Here is a 19898-nt window from a genome sequence, read left to right as displayed (position 1 = left end):
CTTATATGCTGTATATTGAGAATTCCCCCCTGCGGAGGGCGCTACAGGACGTTTTTTTGTGTTGTTTATGTTTGGCTCAGCTGAGCCTGGCTGTCCACATGTGAGGAGATATCAATCAGTGTACAGCTCCTTGTCACAGCCATTCAGCTGGTCCCCACACTCTGTATATGAGCTGATCATGCACCCTCTGATGGCTAAGGACATCAAGCTGATCCTGCGCTTGCCAGCCAGGCCCTATGCATTCTCTTCCATCCCTATTTAACTAGGCAAGTCAGTTAAGAACAAATTATTATTTACAATGACGGCCTACCCCGGCCAAACCCGGATGATGCTGGGCCAATTGTGCAACTCCCTATAGATCTCCCAATCACAGCCAGATGTGATGCAGGCTGGATTTGAACCAGGGACTGCAGTGACGCCTCTTGCACTGAGATGCAGCACCTTATACTGCTGTGTCACTCGGGAGCAAATGTCCTAGAAATAGGACATATTGCCAATGTGTGTTGCCTTCCAGTGCAGATCAGAGGTAGATAGATATAAGTTAGTATGTTCATGGAGTGCTTGGGTGAAAACCATATGTCAATACCCCTGTTTGTCAATCAAGTTTACTGTGTATTTTAACTCTCTGTGAGCTCCTCTGACCGGGAATAGTTTTTTGTTGTTGTGAGTCACAGACCAGTCAAATAAGAGGGTATTTCCACATTTCCACACATTCTCTATATGATATTCTGTTCTGAAAGCTTTTAGTCAAAACTGCCAGGATAAATGCACCTGGATTAAGCTGCCCAATCAATTCAAGTTAGGGGAAAAGCTTGTTAGTTTGAATAGAACCCTCTAGCCTCGTTAACCACTCCTCGTTAGGTGTGAAGGCTGTTAAGGTAATCAGGTGGAATAGTTTCATAGTCTCACCAATTAGAAAGTTGTTGCAGTAGTTCATTAGAAAATATTTGCAACACTAATGTGATACTATAGCTCCGATTATTTGTTTTGATTTGGATAATCTCTGTGTAACAAGTGTTGTGATCAGAAGATGTGCCGAAGACATAACAAGGCAAGATAAGGCAATATCAAATAGATTGAGTTTTCTGTCCAAATAAGGAGTAGGCTTTCCCTTGGTATTCTACTTTTAAGTTAGACGATGGCACTAACATAAAGCATCCATATTGTTGTGTAATTAATGATCTGTTCCCTAGGTTGTGTGGCTACCCTCCGTTCTATGATGAAAATGACTCCAAGCTCTTTGAGCAGATACTCAAGGCCGACTATGAGTTTGATGCACCGTATTGGGATGACATATCTGACTCAGGTGAGTTGTGTGTGCGTGTATGTGTGTATGTGTGTGTGTGTGTGTGTGAGTTGTGTGTATGTGTGTGTGTGTGTGTGTGTGTGTGAGTTGTGTGTGTGTGTGTGTGTGTGTGTGAGTTGTGTGTGTGTGTGTGTGTGTGTGTGTGTGTGTGTGTGTGTGTGTGTGTGTGTGTGTGTGTGTGTGTGTGCCTGGTCGTATATATGGGTCTTTCTATAAACTAGGGAACCAGTGAGTATTTCCTACACAGGACAACTTTGTTACAGCTGTTGACGAGTCATTGATAATAATCTGCCATGTCATTACGTTAAGATATAATGGGGGGGGGGGGGGATCATAGCTATATTCAATACAATTCACAAGTTGATTTAAAACCTGTTTAACCCTTTATCATGGTTGGTGTCTTGAATGATTTGTCCAAAATCTTGTGACATAAAACGTACCTTTTCTGTCCTTGCATTAAGGTCAGTGTAAGTTATCGTTATATAATATTTTAACCATTAATCAGTTAAATTAGACATTGAACTTGAATCCTGTAAGAATCCTGGATCCAGCTGTTGGGACATTTTTTTATTTTTTATAGCAACCTGGACTTAGAGACAGACGTAACATAGTAAAAGAAAACCCGGGACACTTAAATTAGTATGATATGTTACTTTTCATATGGTATTTATTCACTTGTGGATGTCCATCATCCATTTCTTATGATATGTTATGAATTTAAATTTGAATGATATGTTACGAATTCTAGGTGGTTCTATATATGTGGTTAGGTGGCTAATGTTAGCTAGGTGGCTAACGCTAATGTTAGCTGGGTGGCTAATGATAATGTTAGCTAGGTGGCTAACGCTAATGTTAGCTGGGTGGCTAACATTAGCTAGGCTAGGGGTTAAGGTTAGGGCTAAGGTTAGGGTTACTAGTTGAGTTAAATGGTTAAGGGAATGGTTAGCTAACATGCTAAGTAGTTGCAAAGTAGCTAAAAAGTAGTACGTAGTTGCTAATTAGCTAAAGTTGTCCATCATGAGATTCGAACACGCAACCTTTGGGTTGGAAGACGTTCGCATTGTTGTCCCACCTATCCACTACGACCAACCACCCTACTTTTGTTTTTGCCTTAAGTAAAGCACTCGGGCTCCCGAGTGGCGCAGTGGTCTAAGGCTCTGTATCTCAGAGCAAGAGCAGTCCCTGGTTCAAATCCAGGCTGCATCACATCCGGCTGTAATTGGCAGGCGGCGCACGATCCGTCCAGGTTTGGCCGGGGTAGTCCGTCATTGTAAATTAAGAATTTGTTCTTAACTGACTTGCCAAGTTAAAACCTTCTGTCTTATGTAACCATACGTAACATATCAGTGTACTGGATTAATATTGACTTACATTTATTTTTTTTACCTTCATTTAACTAGGCAAGTCAGTTAAGAACAAATTCTTATTTACAATGACGGCCTAGGAACAGTGGGTTAACCTTCTGTTCAGGGGCAGAACTGATTTTTACAGGCCCAACGCTCTAACCACTAGGTTACCTGCCGCCCACATACTATGTTACGTCTAGTCTATAAGACCAGGCTGTGTATAGAGATAAATATACATTTGTAAACATTTGTAAACTTTTTTCACTTTGTCATTATGGGGTATTGTGTGTAGATTGCTGCGGGGGAAAAAACAATTGAATCAATTTCAGAATAAGGCTGTAACATAACAAAATGTGGAAAAAGTCAAGGGGTCTGAATACTTTCTGAAGTCACTGTCACTGTATTTCTGAAGTCACTATTTACTATTCTAGAAAATATGTACTTTTTACTCCCATGCACTACCAGTCAAAAGTTTTAGAACACTTACTTATTCAAGGGTTTTTCTTTATTTTTACTATTTTCTACATTGTAGAATAATAGTGAAGACATGAAAACTATGAAATAACACATATGGAATCATGTAGTAATCAAAAAAGTGTTAAACAAATCAAAATATATTTTATATTTGAGATTCTTCAAATAGCCATTCCCTCAACCAGCTTCATGAGGTAGTCACCTGGAATGTATTTCAATTAACAGGTGTGCCTTCTTAAAAGTTAATTTGTGGAAGTTCTTTCCTTCTTAATGTGTTTGAGCCAATCAGTTGTGTTGTGACAAGGTAGGGGTGGTATACAGAAGATAGCCCTATTTGGTAAAAGACCAAGTCCATATTATGGCAAGAACAGCTCAAGTAAGCAAAGAGAAACGACAGTCCACCATTACTTTAAGACATGAAGGTCAGTCAATACGGAACATTTCAAGGCCTTTGAAAGTTTCATCCAGTGCAGTTGCAAAAACCATCAAGCGCTGTGATGAAACTGGCTCTCATGAGGACCGCCACAGGAAAGGAAGACCCAGAGTCACCTCTGCTGCAGAGGATAGGTTCATTAGAGTTAACTGGCTCTCATGAGGACCGCCACAGGACAGGAAGACCCAGAGTTACCTCTGCTGCAGAGGATAGGTTCATTAGAGTTACCTGGCTCTCATGAGGACCGTCACAGGACAGGAAGACCCAGAGTTACCACTGCTGCAGAGGATAAGTTCATTAGAGTTACCAGCCTCAGAAATTACAGCCCAAATATATGCTTCACAGCGTTGAAATAACAGACACATCTCAACATCAACTGTTCAGATTAGACTGTGTGAATCAGGCCGTCATGGACAAATTGCTGCAAAGAAACAACTACTGAAGGACACCATTAAGAAGAAAAGACATTAGACCGGTGGAAATTTGTCCTTTGGTCTGGAGTCGAAATTTGAGATTTTTGGATCCAACAGCCTTGTCTTTGTGAGACGCGGTGAGACGCGGTGTGACGTGGTGAGACGTGGTGAGACGCGGTGAGACGTGGTGAGACGCGGTGAGACGCGGTGAGACGTGGTGAGATGTGGTGAGACGAGGTGAGACGTGGTGAGACGCGGTGAGACGTGGTGAGACGCGGTGAGACGCGGTGAGACGTGGTGAGACGTGGTGAGACGCGGTGTGGGTGAACGGATGATCTTCGCATGTGTATTTCCCACTGTAAAGCACGGAGGAGGAGGTGTGATGGTGTGGGGGTGATTTGCTGGTGACACTGTCTGTGATTTATTTAGAATTCAAGGCTCACTTAACCAGCATGTCTACCACAGCATTCTGCAGCGATAAGCCATCTCATCTGGTTTGGGCTTAGTGGGACTATCATTTGATTTTTAATAGGACAATGGCCCAACACACCTCCAGGCTGTGTAAGGGCTATTTACCAAGAAGGAGAGTGATGGAGTGCTGCATCAGATGACCTGGCTTCCACAATCCCGATCTCCACCAAATTGAGATGGTTTGGGATGAGTTGGACTGCAGTGTGAAGGAAAAGCGGCCAACAAGTGCTCAGCATATGTGGGAACTCCTTCAAGACTGTTGGAAAAGCATTCCAGGTGAAGCTGGTTGAGAGAAGGCCAAGAGTGTCCAACGCTGTCATCAAGGCAAAGGATGGCTTTTTTGAAGAATCTCAAATATAAAATACATTTTGATTTGTTAAACATGATTCCATGTGTTATTTCATAGTTTTGATGTCTTCACAATTATTCTACAATGTAAAAAATAGTACAAATAAAGAAAAACCCTTGAATGAGTAGGTTTTCTAAAACGTTTGACTAGTAGTGTACATTTTCCCTGACATTCAAAAGTACTGTTTACATTTCAAAAGTTCAGGCAGGACAGCAATATAGTCCATTTCACTCACCTATCAATATTACGCATTGTCATCCTGACTGCCTCTTATCTGTCATCCTGACTGCCTCTTATCTGTCATCCTGACTGCCTCTTATCTGTCATCCTGACTGCCTCTTATCTGGCATCCTGACTGCCTCTTATCTGTCATCCTGACTGCCTCTTATCTGTCATCCTGACTGCCTCTTATCTGTCATCCTGACTGCCTCTTATCTGCCTCTTATCATCCATCCTGACTGCCTTATCTGGCATCTTATCTCTGCCTCTTATCTGTCATCCTGACTGCCTCTTATCTGTCATCCTGACTGCCTCTTATCTGGCATCCTGACTGCCTCTTATCTGGCATCCTGACTGCCTCTTATCTGTCATCCTGACTGCCTCTTATCTGTCATCCTGACTGCCTCTTATCTGGCATCCTGACTGCCTCTTATCTGGCATCCTGACTGCCTCTTATCTGTCATCCTGACTGCCTCTATCTCCTGACTGCCTCTTATCTGTCATCCTGACTGCCTCTTATCTGTCATCTGACTGCTGACTCTCTTATCTGTCATCCATCTTATCCTGACTGCCTCTTATCTGTCATCCTGACTGCCTCTTATCTGGCATCCTGACTGCCTCTTATCTGTCATCCTGACTGCCTCTTATCTGTCATCCTGACTGCCTCTTATCTGGCGGACTCACTAAACACAAATGCTGTGTTTGTAAATTATGTCTGAGTGTTGGAGTGTGCTTCTGTCTGTCCGTTTGCTTAATATAAGGAATTCAATGTATAGTATTTACTTTTACATTGTACTTTTACTTAAGTATGGCAATTGAGTACTTTTTCCACCACTGTACTTAAGTACATTTACTGTAAAAACCAAATACTTTTAGATTTTTACTCAAGTTGTATTTTACTGGGTGACTTTCACTTTTACAATGAAAGTCCTTGAATTTGACTTGTCCGTATGAACCCTGATTGAAAGGATGTATAGTCCTATGTTGTTGTATAGGTGGAGTTATGGCGATTTGCATATATTCACTTTTGTTCCTCATGTGGAACTGTATAAACTTTTTTATTTTTGTTTCAAATTTTTTGTTGTTTCAAACCATTTTTAAAAATCCCAATGCCCCATTATTTATAGAAAGACCCAAATGTACAGTATGTGTTTGTGTGCGTGTGAGTGTACCCAATTGTTTGTATGTAATGCTATCTTGAATGGATGGAACATGGTGATATTGTGTGTCTTCCTCTGTTCCACAAACAGCCAAACAGTTCATCAGCTCTCTGATGGAGAAGGATCCAGAGAAGAGATTCACCTGTGACCAGGCTCTAGCCCACCCCTGGTGAATGTCTATCTACCACCACACCATACTATACCACACCACACTATACCATACTATACTATACCACACCACACTATACCACACCATACCATACTATACCACACCATACTATACCACACCACACCATACTATACCATACCACCACACCATACTATACCACACCACACCATACCATACTATACCACACCATACTATACCACACCACACCATACTATACCATACCACACCACACCACACTATACCACACCATACCATACTATACCACACCATACTATACCATACCACACCACACCATACTATACCACACCATACCATACTATACCACACCACACTATACTATACCACACCATACCATACTATACCACACCATACCATACTATACTACACTATACCACACCATACCATACTATACCACACCATACCATACTATATCACACCATACTATACCATACTATACTATACTATACCACACCATACTATACCACACCATACCATACTATACCACACCACACTATACCACACTACACTATACCACACCATGCTATACTATACCACACCATACCATACTATACCACACCATACGATACTATACCACACCATACAATACTATACCACACCATACCATACTATACCACACCATGCTATACTATACCATACCATACTATACCACACCATACCATACTATACCACACCACACTATACCACACCATACCATACTATACCACACCATACTATACCACACCACACTATACCACACCATACTATACCACACCATACCATACTATACCACACCATACTATACCACACCACCATACTATACCATACTATACTATACCACACCACACTATACCACACCATACCATACTATACCACACCATACTATAACACACCACACCATACCATACTATACCACACCATACTATACACACACACCATACTATACCATACCACACCACACCACACTATACCACACCATACCATACTATACCACACCATACTATACCATACCACACCACACCATACTATACCACACCATACCATACTATACCACACCACACTATACTATACCACACCATACCATACTATACCACACCATACCATACTATACTACACTATACCACACCATACCATACTATACCACACCATACCATACTATATCACACCATACTATACCATACTATACTATACCACACCATACTATACCACACCATACCATACTATACCACACACCACACCACACTATACCACACTACACTATACCACACCATGCTATACTATACCACACCATACCATACTATACCACACCATACGATACTATACCACACATACAATACTATACCACACCCATACTATACCACACCATACCATACCATACTATACCACACCATACCATACTATACCACACCACACTATACCACACCATACCATACTATACCACACCATACTATACCACACCACACTATACCACACCATACTATACCACACCACACCATACCATATATACCACACCATACTATACCACACCACACCATACTATACACCACACTATACCACACCATACCATACTATACCACACCATACTATACCATACCACACCACACCATACTATACCACACCATACCATACTATACCACACACACTATACTATACCACACCATACCATACTATACCACACCATACCATACTATACTACACTATACCACACCATACCATACTATACCACACCATACCATACTATATCACACCATACTATACCATACTATACTATACTATACCACACCATACTATACCACACCATACCATACTATACCACACTATACCACACCACTATACCACACTACACTATACCACACCATGCTATACTATACCACACCATACTATACCATACCATACTATACCACACCATGCTATACTATACCACACCATACCATACTATACCACACCATACGATACTATACCACACCATACAATACTATACCACACCATACCATACTATACCACACCATGCTATACTATACCATACCATACCATACCATACTATACCACACCATACCATACTATACCACACCACACTATACCACACCATACCATACTATACCACACCATACTATACCACACCATACTATACCACACCACACTATACCACACCATACCATACTATACCACACCACACTATACCACACCATACCATACTATACCACACCATACTATACCACACCACACTATACCACACCATACTATACCACACCATACTATACTATACCACACCATACCATACTATACCACACCACACTATACCACACCATACCATACCATACTATACCACACCACACTATACCACACCACACTATACCACACCATACCATACCATACTATACCACACCATGCCATACTATACTATACCACACCATACTATACCATACTATACCACACCATACTATACCACACCACACTATACCACACCATACTATACCACACCACACCATACTATACCACACCATACCATACCATACTATACCACACCATACTATACCACACCACACTATACCACACCATACTATACCACACCATACCATACTATACCACACCATACCATACTATACCACACCACACTATACCACACCATACCATACTATACTATACCACACCATACTATACCACACCATACTATACCACACCACACTATACCACACCATACCATACTATACTATACCACACCACACCATACTATACCACACCACACCATACTATACCACACCATACTATACTATACCACACCATGCTATACTATACCACACCATACTATACTATACCACACCATACTATACCACACCATACCATACTATACCACACCACACCACTATACCACACCATACTATACCACACCATACTATACCATACTATACCACACCATACTATACCATACTATACCACACCATGCTATACTATACCACACCATACTATACCACACCATACTATACCACACCACACTATACCACACCATACTATACCACACCATACTATACCATACTATACCACACCATGCTATACTATACCACACCATACTATACCACACCATACCATACTATACCACACCACACTATACCACACCATACCATACTATACCACACCATACTATACCACACCATACCATACTATACCACACCACACTATACCACACCATACCATACTATACCACACCATACTATACCACACCATACCATACTATACCACACCATACCATACTACACCATACTATACCACACCATACCATACTACACCATACTAAACCACACCATACTATACCACACCGCACTATACTATACTATACCACACCATACTATACCACACCACACTATACCACACCATACTATACTATACCACACCATACTATACCACACCATACTATACCACACCATACTATACTATACCACACCATACTATACCACACCATACCATACCACACCATACTATACCATACTATACCACACCACACTATACCACACCATACTATACTATACCACACCATACTATACCACACCATACTATACCACACCACACTATACCACACCATACTATACCACACCATACTATACCATACCATACTATACCATACTATACCACACCATACTATACCACACCATACCACACTATACCACACCACACTATACCACACCACACTATACCACACCATACTATACCACACCATACTATACCATACCACACCATACTATACCACACCACACTATACTATACTATACCACACCATACTATACCATACTATACCACACCACACTATACCACACCATACTATACTATACCACACCATACTATACCACACTATACCACACCATACTATACCATACTATACCACACCATACCATACTATACCACACCATACCATACTATACCACACCATACAATACTATACCACACCATACCATACTATACTATACTATACCACACCATACTATACCACACCACACTATACCACACCATACCATACTATACTATACTATACCACACCATACTATACCACACCATACCATACTATACCATACCACACCATACTATACTATACCACACCATACTATACTATACCACACCATACCATACTATACCACACCACACTATACCACACCATACTATACCATACTATACCACACCATGCCATACTATACCACACCATACCACACCACACTATACCACACCATACTATACCACACCATGCTATACTATACCACACCATACTATACCACACCACACCATACCATACTATACCACACCACACTATACCACACCATACTATACCACACCATACCATACCACACTATACCACACCATGGTATACTATACCACACCACACCATACCATACTACACCATACTATACCACACCATACTATACCATACCACACTATGCCACACCATGCTATACTATACCACACCATACCATACTACACCATACTATACCACACCATACCATACTACACCATACTAAACCACACCATACTATACCATACCATACTATACCATACCCCACCATACCATACTATACCATACCATACTATACCACACCATACTATACCACACCACACCATACCATACCCCACCAAACCATACTATACCACACCACACCATACTATACCATACCATACTATACCACACCACACCATACTATACCACACCATACCATACTATACCATACCACACCATACTATACCACACCACACCATACCACACCAATACCAATCCAAAGACTACTGTCGCTCTGGATAAGAGCGTCTGCTAAATGACTTAAATGTAAATGTAAATGTACTGACTTCACATTTCTTCTTTACCAAAACATTCTCTTTGATTTGGACATTTTCCACACAACGTACAATGTATAAACATCAAACATATACTAGGAAAACTCTTAACGTTACAATGTTTTCGTAATAACGACATCTATTAACCTTTAATAACAAAACAAAAATGACATACATTTTCATAGTCCATCTATCGTCATGACCACCATTGTGGCTGACGGAAACCATTGTTCCAAAGTCCCTTTATTTCATGTTTAATGTTCTGAGGCTGGTTCTCCATAGTAACCGGACAAAATAATTTGTCTGTGGCCTGAGATTTACCAGGGGCGTGAGGGGTCATAAAACCCCCACATCTTCAAACCCCTAGATCTCTCCTCCTCTGTTGGGGTTGAGAGATAATCTGTAGGGTTGTGGTCTCCTGTAACCTGACCTGATCAGAACAGTCATGACAATACTATACCATACCACACCACACCATACCCCACCATATCACACCATACCATACCCCACCCCACCACACCATACCCCACCCCACCCCACCACACCATACCCCAGAGAGACAGAGAAAGAGAAAAAGAGGGAGGGAGAGAGGGAGACAAATCTGCTGAATGAACGGGTGCCAATTAGCAGGCTGCGTCCTGAAGGATGCTTGGAGAATGCAGAGGCAGTGGCTACGTTCCAAAAGGCACCCTATTACCTGTAAAGGCCCTATATGGACACTGGTCAAAGTAGTACACTATATAAGGAATAGGGTGCCATTTGGTAGCAGGCTGCGTCCTGAAGGATGCTTGGAGAATGCAGAGGCAGTGGCTACGTTCCAAAAGGCACCCTATTACCTGTAAAGGCCCTATATGGACACTGGTCAAAGTAGTACACTATATAAGGAATAGGGTGCCATTTGGGATGCAGACTAATCAACCATTATCATGTCTCTCCCTGGCCTGGGCCAGACCTAATGCTACTGTCTGGGGTTTGGGAATCTATTCCATGTTCATCAAGTGGTGGGGCTGCCATTTAGCTGCACAACGAATCCCTGATTCTAGCCTTAATGACAGAGACAATATGTGGGTGGTTGGCAAATGGAGATTAGGGATAGGACTTTTAGGCATCTAATCATTGGCCTGTTAAGTCTTGCTGTTACGTCTTGGCCCTATTACATCTTGGCCCTGTTACGTCTTGTTGTTGTGTCTTGGCCCTGTTACGTCTTGCTGTTACATCTTGGCCCTGTTACGTCTTGGCCCTGTTACGTCTTGGCCCTGTTACGTCTTGGCCCTGTTACATCTTGGCCCTGTTATGTCTTGCTGTTACATCTTGGCCCTGTTACGTCTTGGCCCTGTTATGTCTTGCTGTTACATCTTGGCCCTGTTACATCTTGGCCCTGTTATGTCTTGGCCCTGTTATGTCTTGGCCCTGTTATGTCTTGGCCCTGTTACGTCTTGCTGTTACGTCTTGCTGTTACATCTTGGCCCTGTTACGTCTTGATGTTACATCTTGGCCCTGTTACATCTTGGCCCTGTTATGTCTTGGCCCTGTTACGTCTTGCTGTTACGTCTTGCTGTTACGTCTTGGCCCTGTTACGTCTTGGCCCTGTTACGCCTTGTTGTTGTGTCTTGGCCCTGTTACGTCTTGGCCCTGTTACGTCTTGGCCCTGTTACGTCTTGGCCTGTTACGTCTTGGCCTGTTACGTCTTGGCCCTGTTACGTCTTGGCCTGTTACGTCTTGGCCCTGTTACGTCTTGGCCCTGTTACGTCTTGGCCTGTTACGTCTTGGCCCTGTTACGTCTTGCTGTTACGTCTTGGCCCTGTTACGTCTTGGCCCTGTTGTGTCTTGGCCCTGTTACGCCTTGTTGTTGTGTCTTGGCCCTGTTATGTCTTGGCCCTGTTATGTCTTGGCCCTGTTATGCCTTGGCCCTTTTATGTCTTGGCCCTGTTACGTCTTGGCCCTGTTATGCCTTGGCCCTTTTATGTCTTGGCCCTGTTGTGTCTTGGCCCTGTTACGCCTTGTTGTTGTGTCTTGGCCCTGTTATGTCTTGGCCCTGTTATGTCTTGGCCCTGTTATGCCTTGGCCCTTTTATGCCTTGGCCCTGTTATGTCTTGGCCCTGTTACGTCTTGGCCCTGTTATGCCTTGGCCCTGTTACGCCTTGCTGTTGTGTCTTGGCCCTGTTACGCCTTTTTGTTGTGTCTTGACCCAGTTACGTCTTGGCCCTGTTACGCCTTGTTGTTGTGTCTTGGCCCTGTTACGCCTTGTTGTTGTGTCTTGGCCCAGTTACGTCTTGGCACTGTTACGTCTTGGCCCTGTTACGCCTTGTTGTTGTGTCTTGGCCCTGTTACGTCTTGGCCCTGTTACGTCTTGTTGTTGTGTCTTGGCCCAGTTACGTCTTGGCCCTGTTACGTCTTGGCCCTGTTACGCCTTGTTGTTGTGTCTTGGCCCTGTTACGCCTTGTTGTTGTGTCTTGGCCCAGTTACGTCTTGGCCCTGTTACGTCTTGGCCCTGTTACGCCTTGTTGTTGTGTCTTGGCCCTGTTACGCCTTGTTGTTGTGTCTTGGCCCAGTTACGTCTTGGCCCTGTTACGTCTTGCTGTTATGTCTTGGCCCTGTTACATCTTGGCCCTGTTACGTCTTGGCCTGTTACGTCTTGGCCCTATTACGTCTTGGCCCTGTTGTGTCTTGGCCCTGTTACGCCTTGTTGTTGTGTCTTGGCCCTGTTATGTCTTGGCCCTGTTATGTCTTGGCCCTGTTATGCCTTGGCCCTTTTATGTCTTGGCCCTGTTACGTCTTGGCCCTGTTATGCCTTGGCCCTTTTATGTCTTGGCCCTGTTGTGTCTTGGCCCTGTTACGCCTTGTTGTTGTGTCTTGGCCCTGTTATGTCTTGGCCCTGTTATGTCTTGGCCCTGTTATGTCTTGGCCCTGTTATGCCTTGGCCCTTTTATGCCTTGGCCCTGTTATGTCTTGGCCCTGTTACGTCTTGGCCCTGTTATGCCTTGGCCCTGTTACGCCTTGCTGTTGTGTCTTGGCCCTGTTACGCCTTTTTGTTGTGTCTTGACCCAGTTACGTCTTGGCCCTGTTACGCCTTGTTGTTGTGTCTTGGCCCTGTTACGCCTTGTTGTTGTGTCTTGGCCCAGTTACGTCTTGGCCCTGTTACGTCTTGGCCCTGTTACGCCTTGTTGTTGTGTCTTGGCCCTGTTACGTCTTGGCCCTGTTACGTCTTGTTGTTGTGTCTTGGCCCAGTTACGTCTTGGCCCTGTTACGTCTTGGCCCTGTTACGCCTTGTTGTTGTGTCTTGGCCCTGTTACGCCTTGTTGTTGTGTCTTGGCCCAGTTACGTCTTGGCCCTGTTACGTCTTGGCCCTGTTACGCCTTGTTGTTGTGTCTTGGCCCTGTTACGCCTTGTTGTTGTGTCTTGGCCCAGTTACGTGTTGGCCCTGTTACGTCTTGTTGTTGTGTCTTGGCCCTGTTACGTCTTGGCCCTGTTACGCCTTGTTGTTGTGTCTTGGCCCTGTTACGCCTTGTTGTTGTGTCTTGGCCCAGTTACGTCTTGGCCCTGTTAAGTCTTGCTGTTACGTCTTTGGCAGGTGGTTTGATAGCGTTTAAATAGACTCACAATGGTTTTGTTGTGACAGGTGTGTTGTAACAGGTGTGTTGTGACAGGTGTGTTGTGACAGGTGTGTTGTGACAGGTGTGTTGTAACAGGTGTGTTGTGACAGGTGTGTTGTGACAGGTGTGTTGTGACAGGTGTGTTGTGACAGGTGTGTTGTAACAGGTGTGTTGTGACAGGTGTGTTGTAACAGGTGTGTTGTGACAGGTGTGTTGTAACAGGTGTGTTGTGACAGGTGTGTTGTGACAGGTGTGTTGTGACAGGTGTGTTGTGACAGGTGTGTTGTAACAGGTGTGTTGTGACAGGTGTGTTGTGACAGGTGTGTTGTAACAGGTGTGTTGTGACAGGTGTGTTGTGACAGGTGTGTTGTAACAGGTGTGTATTATAGAATGTGAGACATCCAGTAGCTCAGAGCTGGTGCTTGATAGATATCCAGGCCAGGAACTGACCACTAACTGTGTCAAAAGAAAACATTCATCTACTTGTCCTTTATGGTGTGTCTTTGTATCTCAGGATTGCTGGGGACACGGCTCTCTGCAAGAACATCCATGAATCAGTCAGTCGGCAGATGAGGAAAAACTTTGCCAAAAGCAAATGGAGGGTAGGTTCTATTCGTACAATGATTGGTTTTTGTGTATGTTTACTGTATTTGTCAACCTCCTCTATTTGCATACGCCAACCCTCTCTCTCTCTCTCCCTCCCTGCCTCCCCTCCCTGCCTCCTCTCTCTTTCTCCCTCCCTGCCTCCTCTCCCTCCCTACCCCCTCTCCCTCCCTCCCTGCCTCCTCTCCCTCCCTTCCCCCTCTCCCTCCCTTCCCCCTCTCCCTCCCTGCCTTCTCTCCCTCCCTGCCTCCTCTCCCTCCCTGCCTCCTCTCCCTCCCTGCCTCCTCTCCCTCCCTGCCTCCTCTCCATCCCTGCCTCCTCTCCCTCCCTCCTCTCCCCTCCCTGCCTCCTCTCCCTCCCTCCCTCCCCCCTTCCCCCTCCTCCCTCCCTGCCTCCTCTCCCTCCCTGCCTCCTCTGCCTCCTCTCCCTCCCTGCCTCCTCTCCCTCCCTGCCTCCTCTCCCTCCCTGCCTCCTCCACAGCAAGCGTTTAACGCCACAGCAGTGATCCGTCATATGAGGCGTCTCCAGTTAGGCAGTAGTCTGGGCGGCAGCTTTGGAAGCAGTATGAGTGTGGACCAACCAGGACAGAATTCTATGCCAGCCAAGAGCATGTCTGTAGACTGTGCCTCCCTCTCACGCAAAGACGGTTAGTGAGTGACTCCTTTACTTTATGATGTGGGGAGCAGGCCGTGTCCGGTTGGCTCTGTTGGGGTCTATTAAAGGATTTTTGTTCCGTCATTGATTGGTTTCCACTAATACTTTAGTGATTGTGCTCGTCTAGTCATTGAGGTTATCGTCTCTGCTTCTCCCCTCAGGTCCTCTACAACCTCTGTCCACTCTGCCTCCTCTGCCATCCTCCCCTGCAGCCTGCAGCGCCCCCGTTAGCATCGGAGTGGAACCACATGTAGAACCAGAGGCGGTGGCACCAGAGGCAGTGGTGGAGGTGCCCCGGCCACGCCCCTCCACGGTCACCACCATCCACACGGGGACTAAATGACATCAGGTTCCACGCGAGGTCAGCTGGGAGACCACAGAGCTTTGAGTCGGGATTCCATGATTACAATTCCGCCCCTCAGAATTCCACAATTCGTCTCTCTTAGTCTGCCCACCCCGCCCATTCTCAGCTGCTGGGATTGAGAACTTGAGGAGCTGTTCAAGGCTCCATTTACCATGGATCAGTACGTTTCTATCTGAACACTCTGCCTGCTAACGGGCCACAGGGCTGGTGGAGGAGAAGTAGAGGACCACTGACTGTCTCGCTCTGTCCTCCTGACCAGAGGGTGGCCAGCGGGGTCAGTCTCCCAGTGCTTGAATCGGGTCGGTACAGAGTAATTTCAACCTCAAATGTTCACCTCCTTATTGAATATTCACTCTAAACATTGTATAATATCAGCCAGTAGTTTAGAAAGTAGTGCCCCCCCCCCCCCCCCCCCAAGGCGCATTTGTTATTGTTTTTGTTTTTTTTGAGGAAATTAGCTGTTGTTTTGAAGTAACGTCTTTGTTGTCCTAATATCGCAGTTTCACCGCTATGGATCGCAGCTTCAAGATCCTATTCCATTTCTTTAAAATATGGTACTGTAATATGGTACTGGTATGGTACTGTAAATATGGTACTGTAATATGGTACTGGTATGGTACTGTAAATATGGTACTGTAATATGGTACTGGTATGGTACTGTAAATATGGTACTGTAATATGGTACTGTAAATATGGTACTGTAAAATGGTACTGGTATGGTACTGTAATATGGTACTGTAAATATGGTACTGGTATGGTACTGTAAATATGGTACTGGTATGGTACTGTAAATATGGTACTGTAAATATGGTACTGGTATGGTACTGTAAATATGGTACTGGTATGGTACTGTAAATATGGTACTGTAATATGGTACTGGTATGGTACTGTAAATATGGTACTGTAAATATGGTACTGGTATGGTACTGTAAATATGGTACTGTAAATATGGTACTGGTATGGTACTGTAAATATGGTACTGGTATGGTACTGTAATATGGTACTGGTATGGTACTGGTATGGTACTGTAATATGGTACTGGTATGGTACTGTAAATATGGTACTGTAAATATGGTACTGGTATGGTACTGTAATATGGTACTGGTATGGTACTGTAAATATGGTACTGTAAACTGGTATGGTACTGGTATGGTACTGTAAATATGGTACTGGTATGGTACTGTAAAATGAAAATGACCACCTGAAATCTTTGTCATAGCACTGCCATGTTGTAAGACTGTCCACCGAGAGACAAAAAGAAGACCTGTTTGTATGGTGGTGTGAGGAGGCCACACTATGGGAACTCACCAGGTTTTCATGATTAGTCTTAATTATTGAGCCTGCTGTAACTCGGAGACTGTGAGACTGCTGTATCTCAGAGACTGTGAGACTGCTGTATCTCGGAGACTGTGAGACTGCTGTATCTCGGAGACTGTGAGACTGCTGTATCTCGGAGACTGTGAGACTGCTGTAACTCGGAGACTGTGAGACTGCTGTAACTCAGAGACTGTGAGACTGCTGTAACTCGGAGACTGTTAGACTGCTGTAACTCGGAGACTGTGAGACTGCTGTAACTCGGAGACTGTGAGACTGCTGTATCTCGGAGACTGTGAGACTGCTGTATCTCGGAGACTGTGAGACTGCTGTAACTCGGAGACTGTGAGACTGCTGTATCTCGGAGACTGTGAGACTGCTGTAACTCGGAGACTGTGAGACTGCTGTAACTCGGAGACTGTGAGACTGCTGTATCTCGGAGACTGTGAGACTGCTGTAACTCGGAGACTGTGAGACTGCTGTAACTCGGAGACTGTGAGACTGCTGTATCTCGGAGATTGTGAGACTGCTGTAACTCGGAGACTGTGAGACTGCTGTATCTCGGAGACTGTGAGACTGCTGTATCTCGGAGACTGTGAGACTGCTGTAACTCGGAGACTGTGAGACTGCTCTATCTCGGAGACTGTGAGACTGCTGTATCTCGGAGACTGTGAGACTGCTGTATCTCGGAGACTGTGAGACTGCTGTATCTCGGAGACTGTGAGACTGCTGTAACTCGGAGACTGTGAGACTGTTGTAACTCGGAGACTGTGAGACTGCTGTAACTCGGAGACTGTGAGGCTGCTGTATCTCGGAGACTGTGAGACTGCTGTAACTCGGAGACTGTGAGACTGCTGTAACTCGGAGACTGTGAGACTGCTGTAACTCGGAGACTGTGAGACTGCTGTAACTCGGAGACTGTGAGACTGCTGTATCTCGGAGACTGTGAGACTGCTGTATCTCGGAGACTGTGAGACTGCTGTATCTCGGAGACTGTGAGACTGCTGTATCTCGGAGACTGTGAGACTGCTGTATCTCTGAGACTGTGACCCTGCTGTATCTCGGAGACTGTGAGACTGCTGTAACTCTGTGAGACTGAGTGTTGGGCACAGAACACCCTCTATGCCTTGTGTTTAACATCGCACATTGAAACCGTTGAGTGGAGTTAGCGTTTCATGCAACTGAAACAGCATTCAAGGCTAAAATAGTAATTCCATATTATTCCCAATCATATTTCTAATTTCTGTTTTAAAAGCTTGAATGTTTTTCTGCAGTTGTTGTTACGGTTGAGTACTTCGCTGTTTCATTGTTACCAACTGTAGGAAAGAGCTGTTGTATATTTGCTTTGCGTTTTCTGGATATAGAATGTCAGTGGAATGAATAAATATCTATCTGCAGAGTCATGCACCCACACACATCTGTGAATGAAGTGCTTTAGTAGTGTGAGATGATGAAATCCGTTTTGATATTACTGTAGTGACGGTTCTGATTTGATTGTACACTTTTCCTAATGGAAAGGTATGTAATTGTCTTATATTTAATGACATTTGTAAGAACAGTACGTGTGTCACTAGACTTTTATGTTGAAATATATAAATGGAAACAGATGTTATGTCAATAAGATAAAGGTATAGTTATTGCTTGGTGGTTTAGTATTTTATTTTTAACGGATCGATTGCGATGTAACCGTGAAGCCATGCTTAGCATAAGGATGCAACGTAGGAACACAACGTTGTGACCAGTTCTCAGGGAAATTCTTTGAAGAACATTTGAGGACATGAAACCCCAGTTATGTTGATGATGATGATGATGATGATGAAGAGGATACATGTATTGACTAAAGCACACATTGCATATTATTACGTGCCCTCAGGACAGTTGGGCCCATAATTCATAGCCTTGTGAAGGCAGTTTGAGTTGGGGGTTTGTTTTAGATTTGTATAATACAAGGCTAAGAATGAAAAAAGGCATATAACTATTACCACTGTACTGTAGTTTTATTGAAACACTTAAAATGACAAACTACGAAATAAAGATTGAAGTAATTTGATAATCATTGTTCCGTTGCAGAAAGTCTGTAGCGTGTAGTGTACTTTAGTTGGCTGTTCTCCCCCTCCGCAGGCGTTGGCTGTTCCCAGAACTGTGGTGCTGTTCTCTCTCTCTCTCTCTCTCTCTCTCTCTCTCTCTCTCTCTCTCTCTCTCTCTCCCTTTCTCTGTCTCT

General features: G+C 44.1%; 1 protein-coding gene across 1 annotated transcript in view; it reads left to right on the top strand.

Moving 5' to 3' along the window:
• Positions 1-19730, top strand: part of camk1db (calcium/calmodulin-dependent protein kinase 1Db) — a 67743-nt gene extending 48013 nt beyond the window's left edge. Inside the window, exons 7-11 of the mRNA XM_065022317.1 lie at positions 1194-1306; positions 6262-6340; positions 15257-15344; positions 15826-15991; positions 16161-19730. Of these exons, the coding sequence (XP_064878389.1) occupies positions 1194-1306; positions 6262-6340; positions 15257-15344; positions 15826-15991; positions 16161-16342 (628 nt within the window). The 3' untranslated portion in view covers positions 16343-19730. The remainder of the gene's footprint in view (positions 1-1193; positions 1307-6261; positions 6341-15256; positions 15345-15825; positions 15992-16160) is intronic.
• Positions 19731-19898: the final 168 nt, after the last annotated feature.

Source organism: Oncorhynchus nerka, linkage group LG9a (genome assembly GCF_034236695.1).
Source record: "Oncorhynchus nerka isolate Pitt River linkage group LG9a, Oner_Uvic_2.0, whole genome shotgun sequence".
Taxonomy (NCBI): Eukaryota; Metazoa; Chordata; class Actinopteri; order Salmoniformes; family Salmonidae; genus Oncorhynchus; species Oncorhynchus nerka.
The sequence above is the reverse complement of the archived record's forward strand: the minus strand, read 5'-3'. Positions and strand labels throughout refer to the sequence as shown.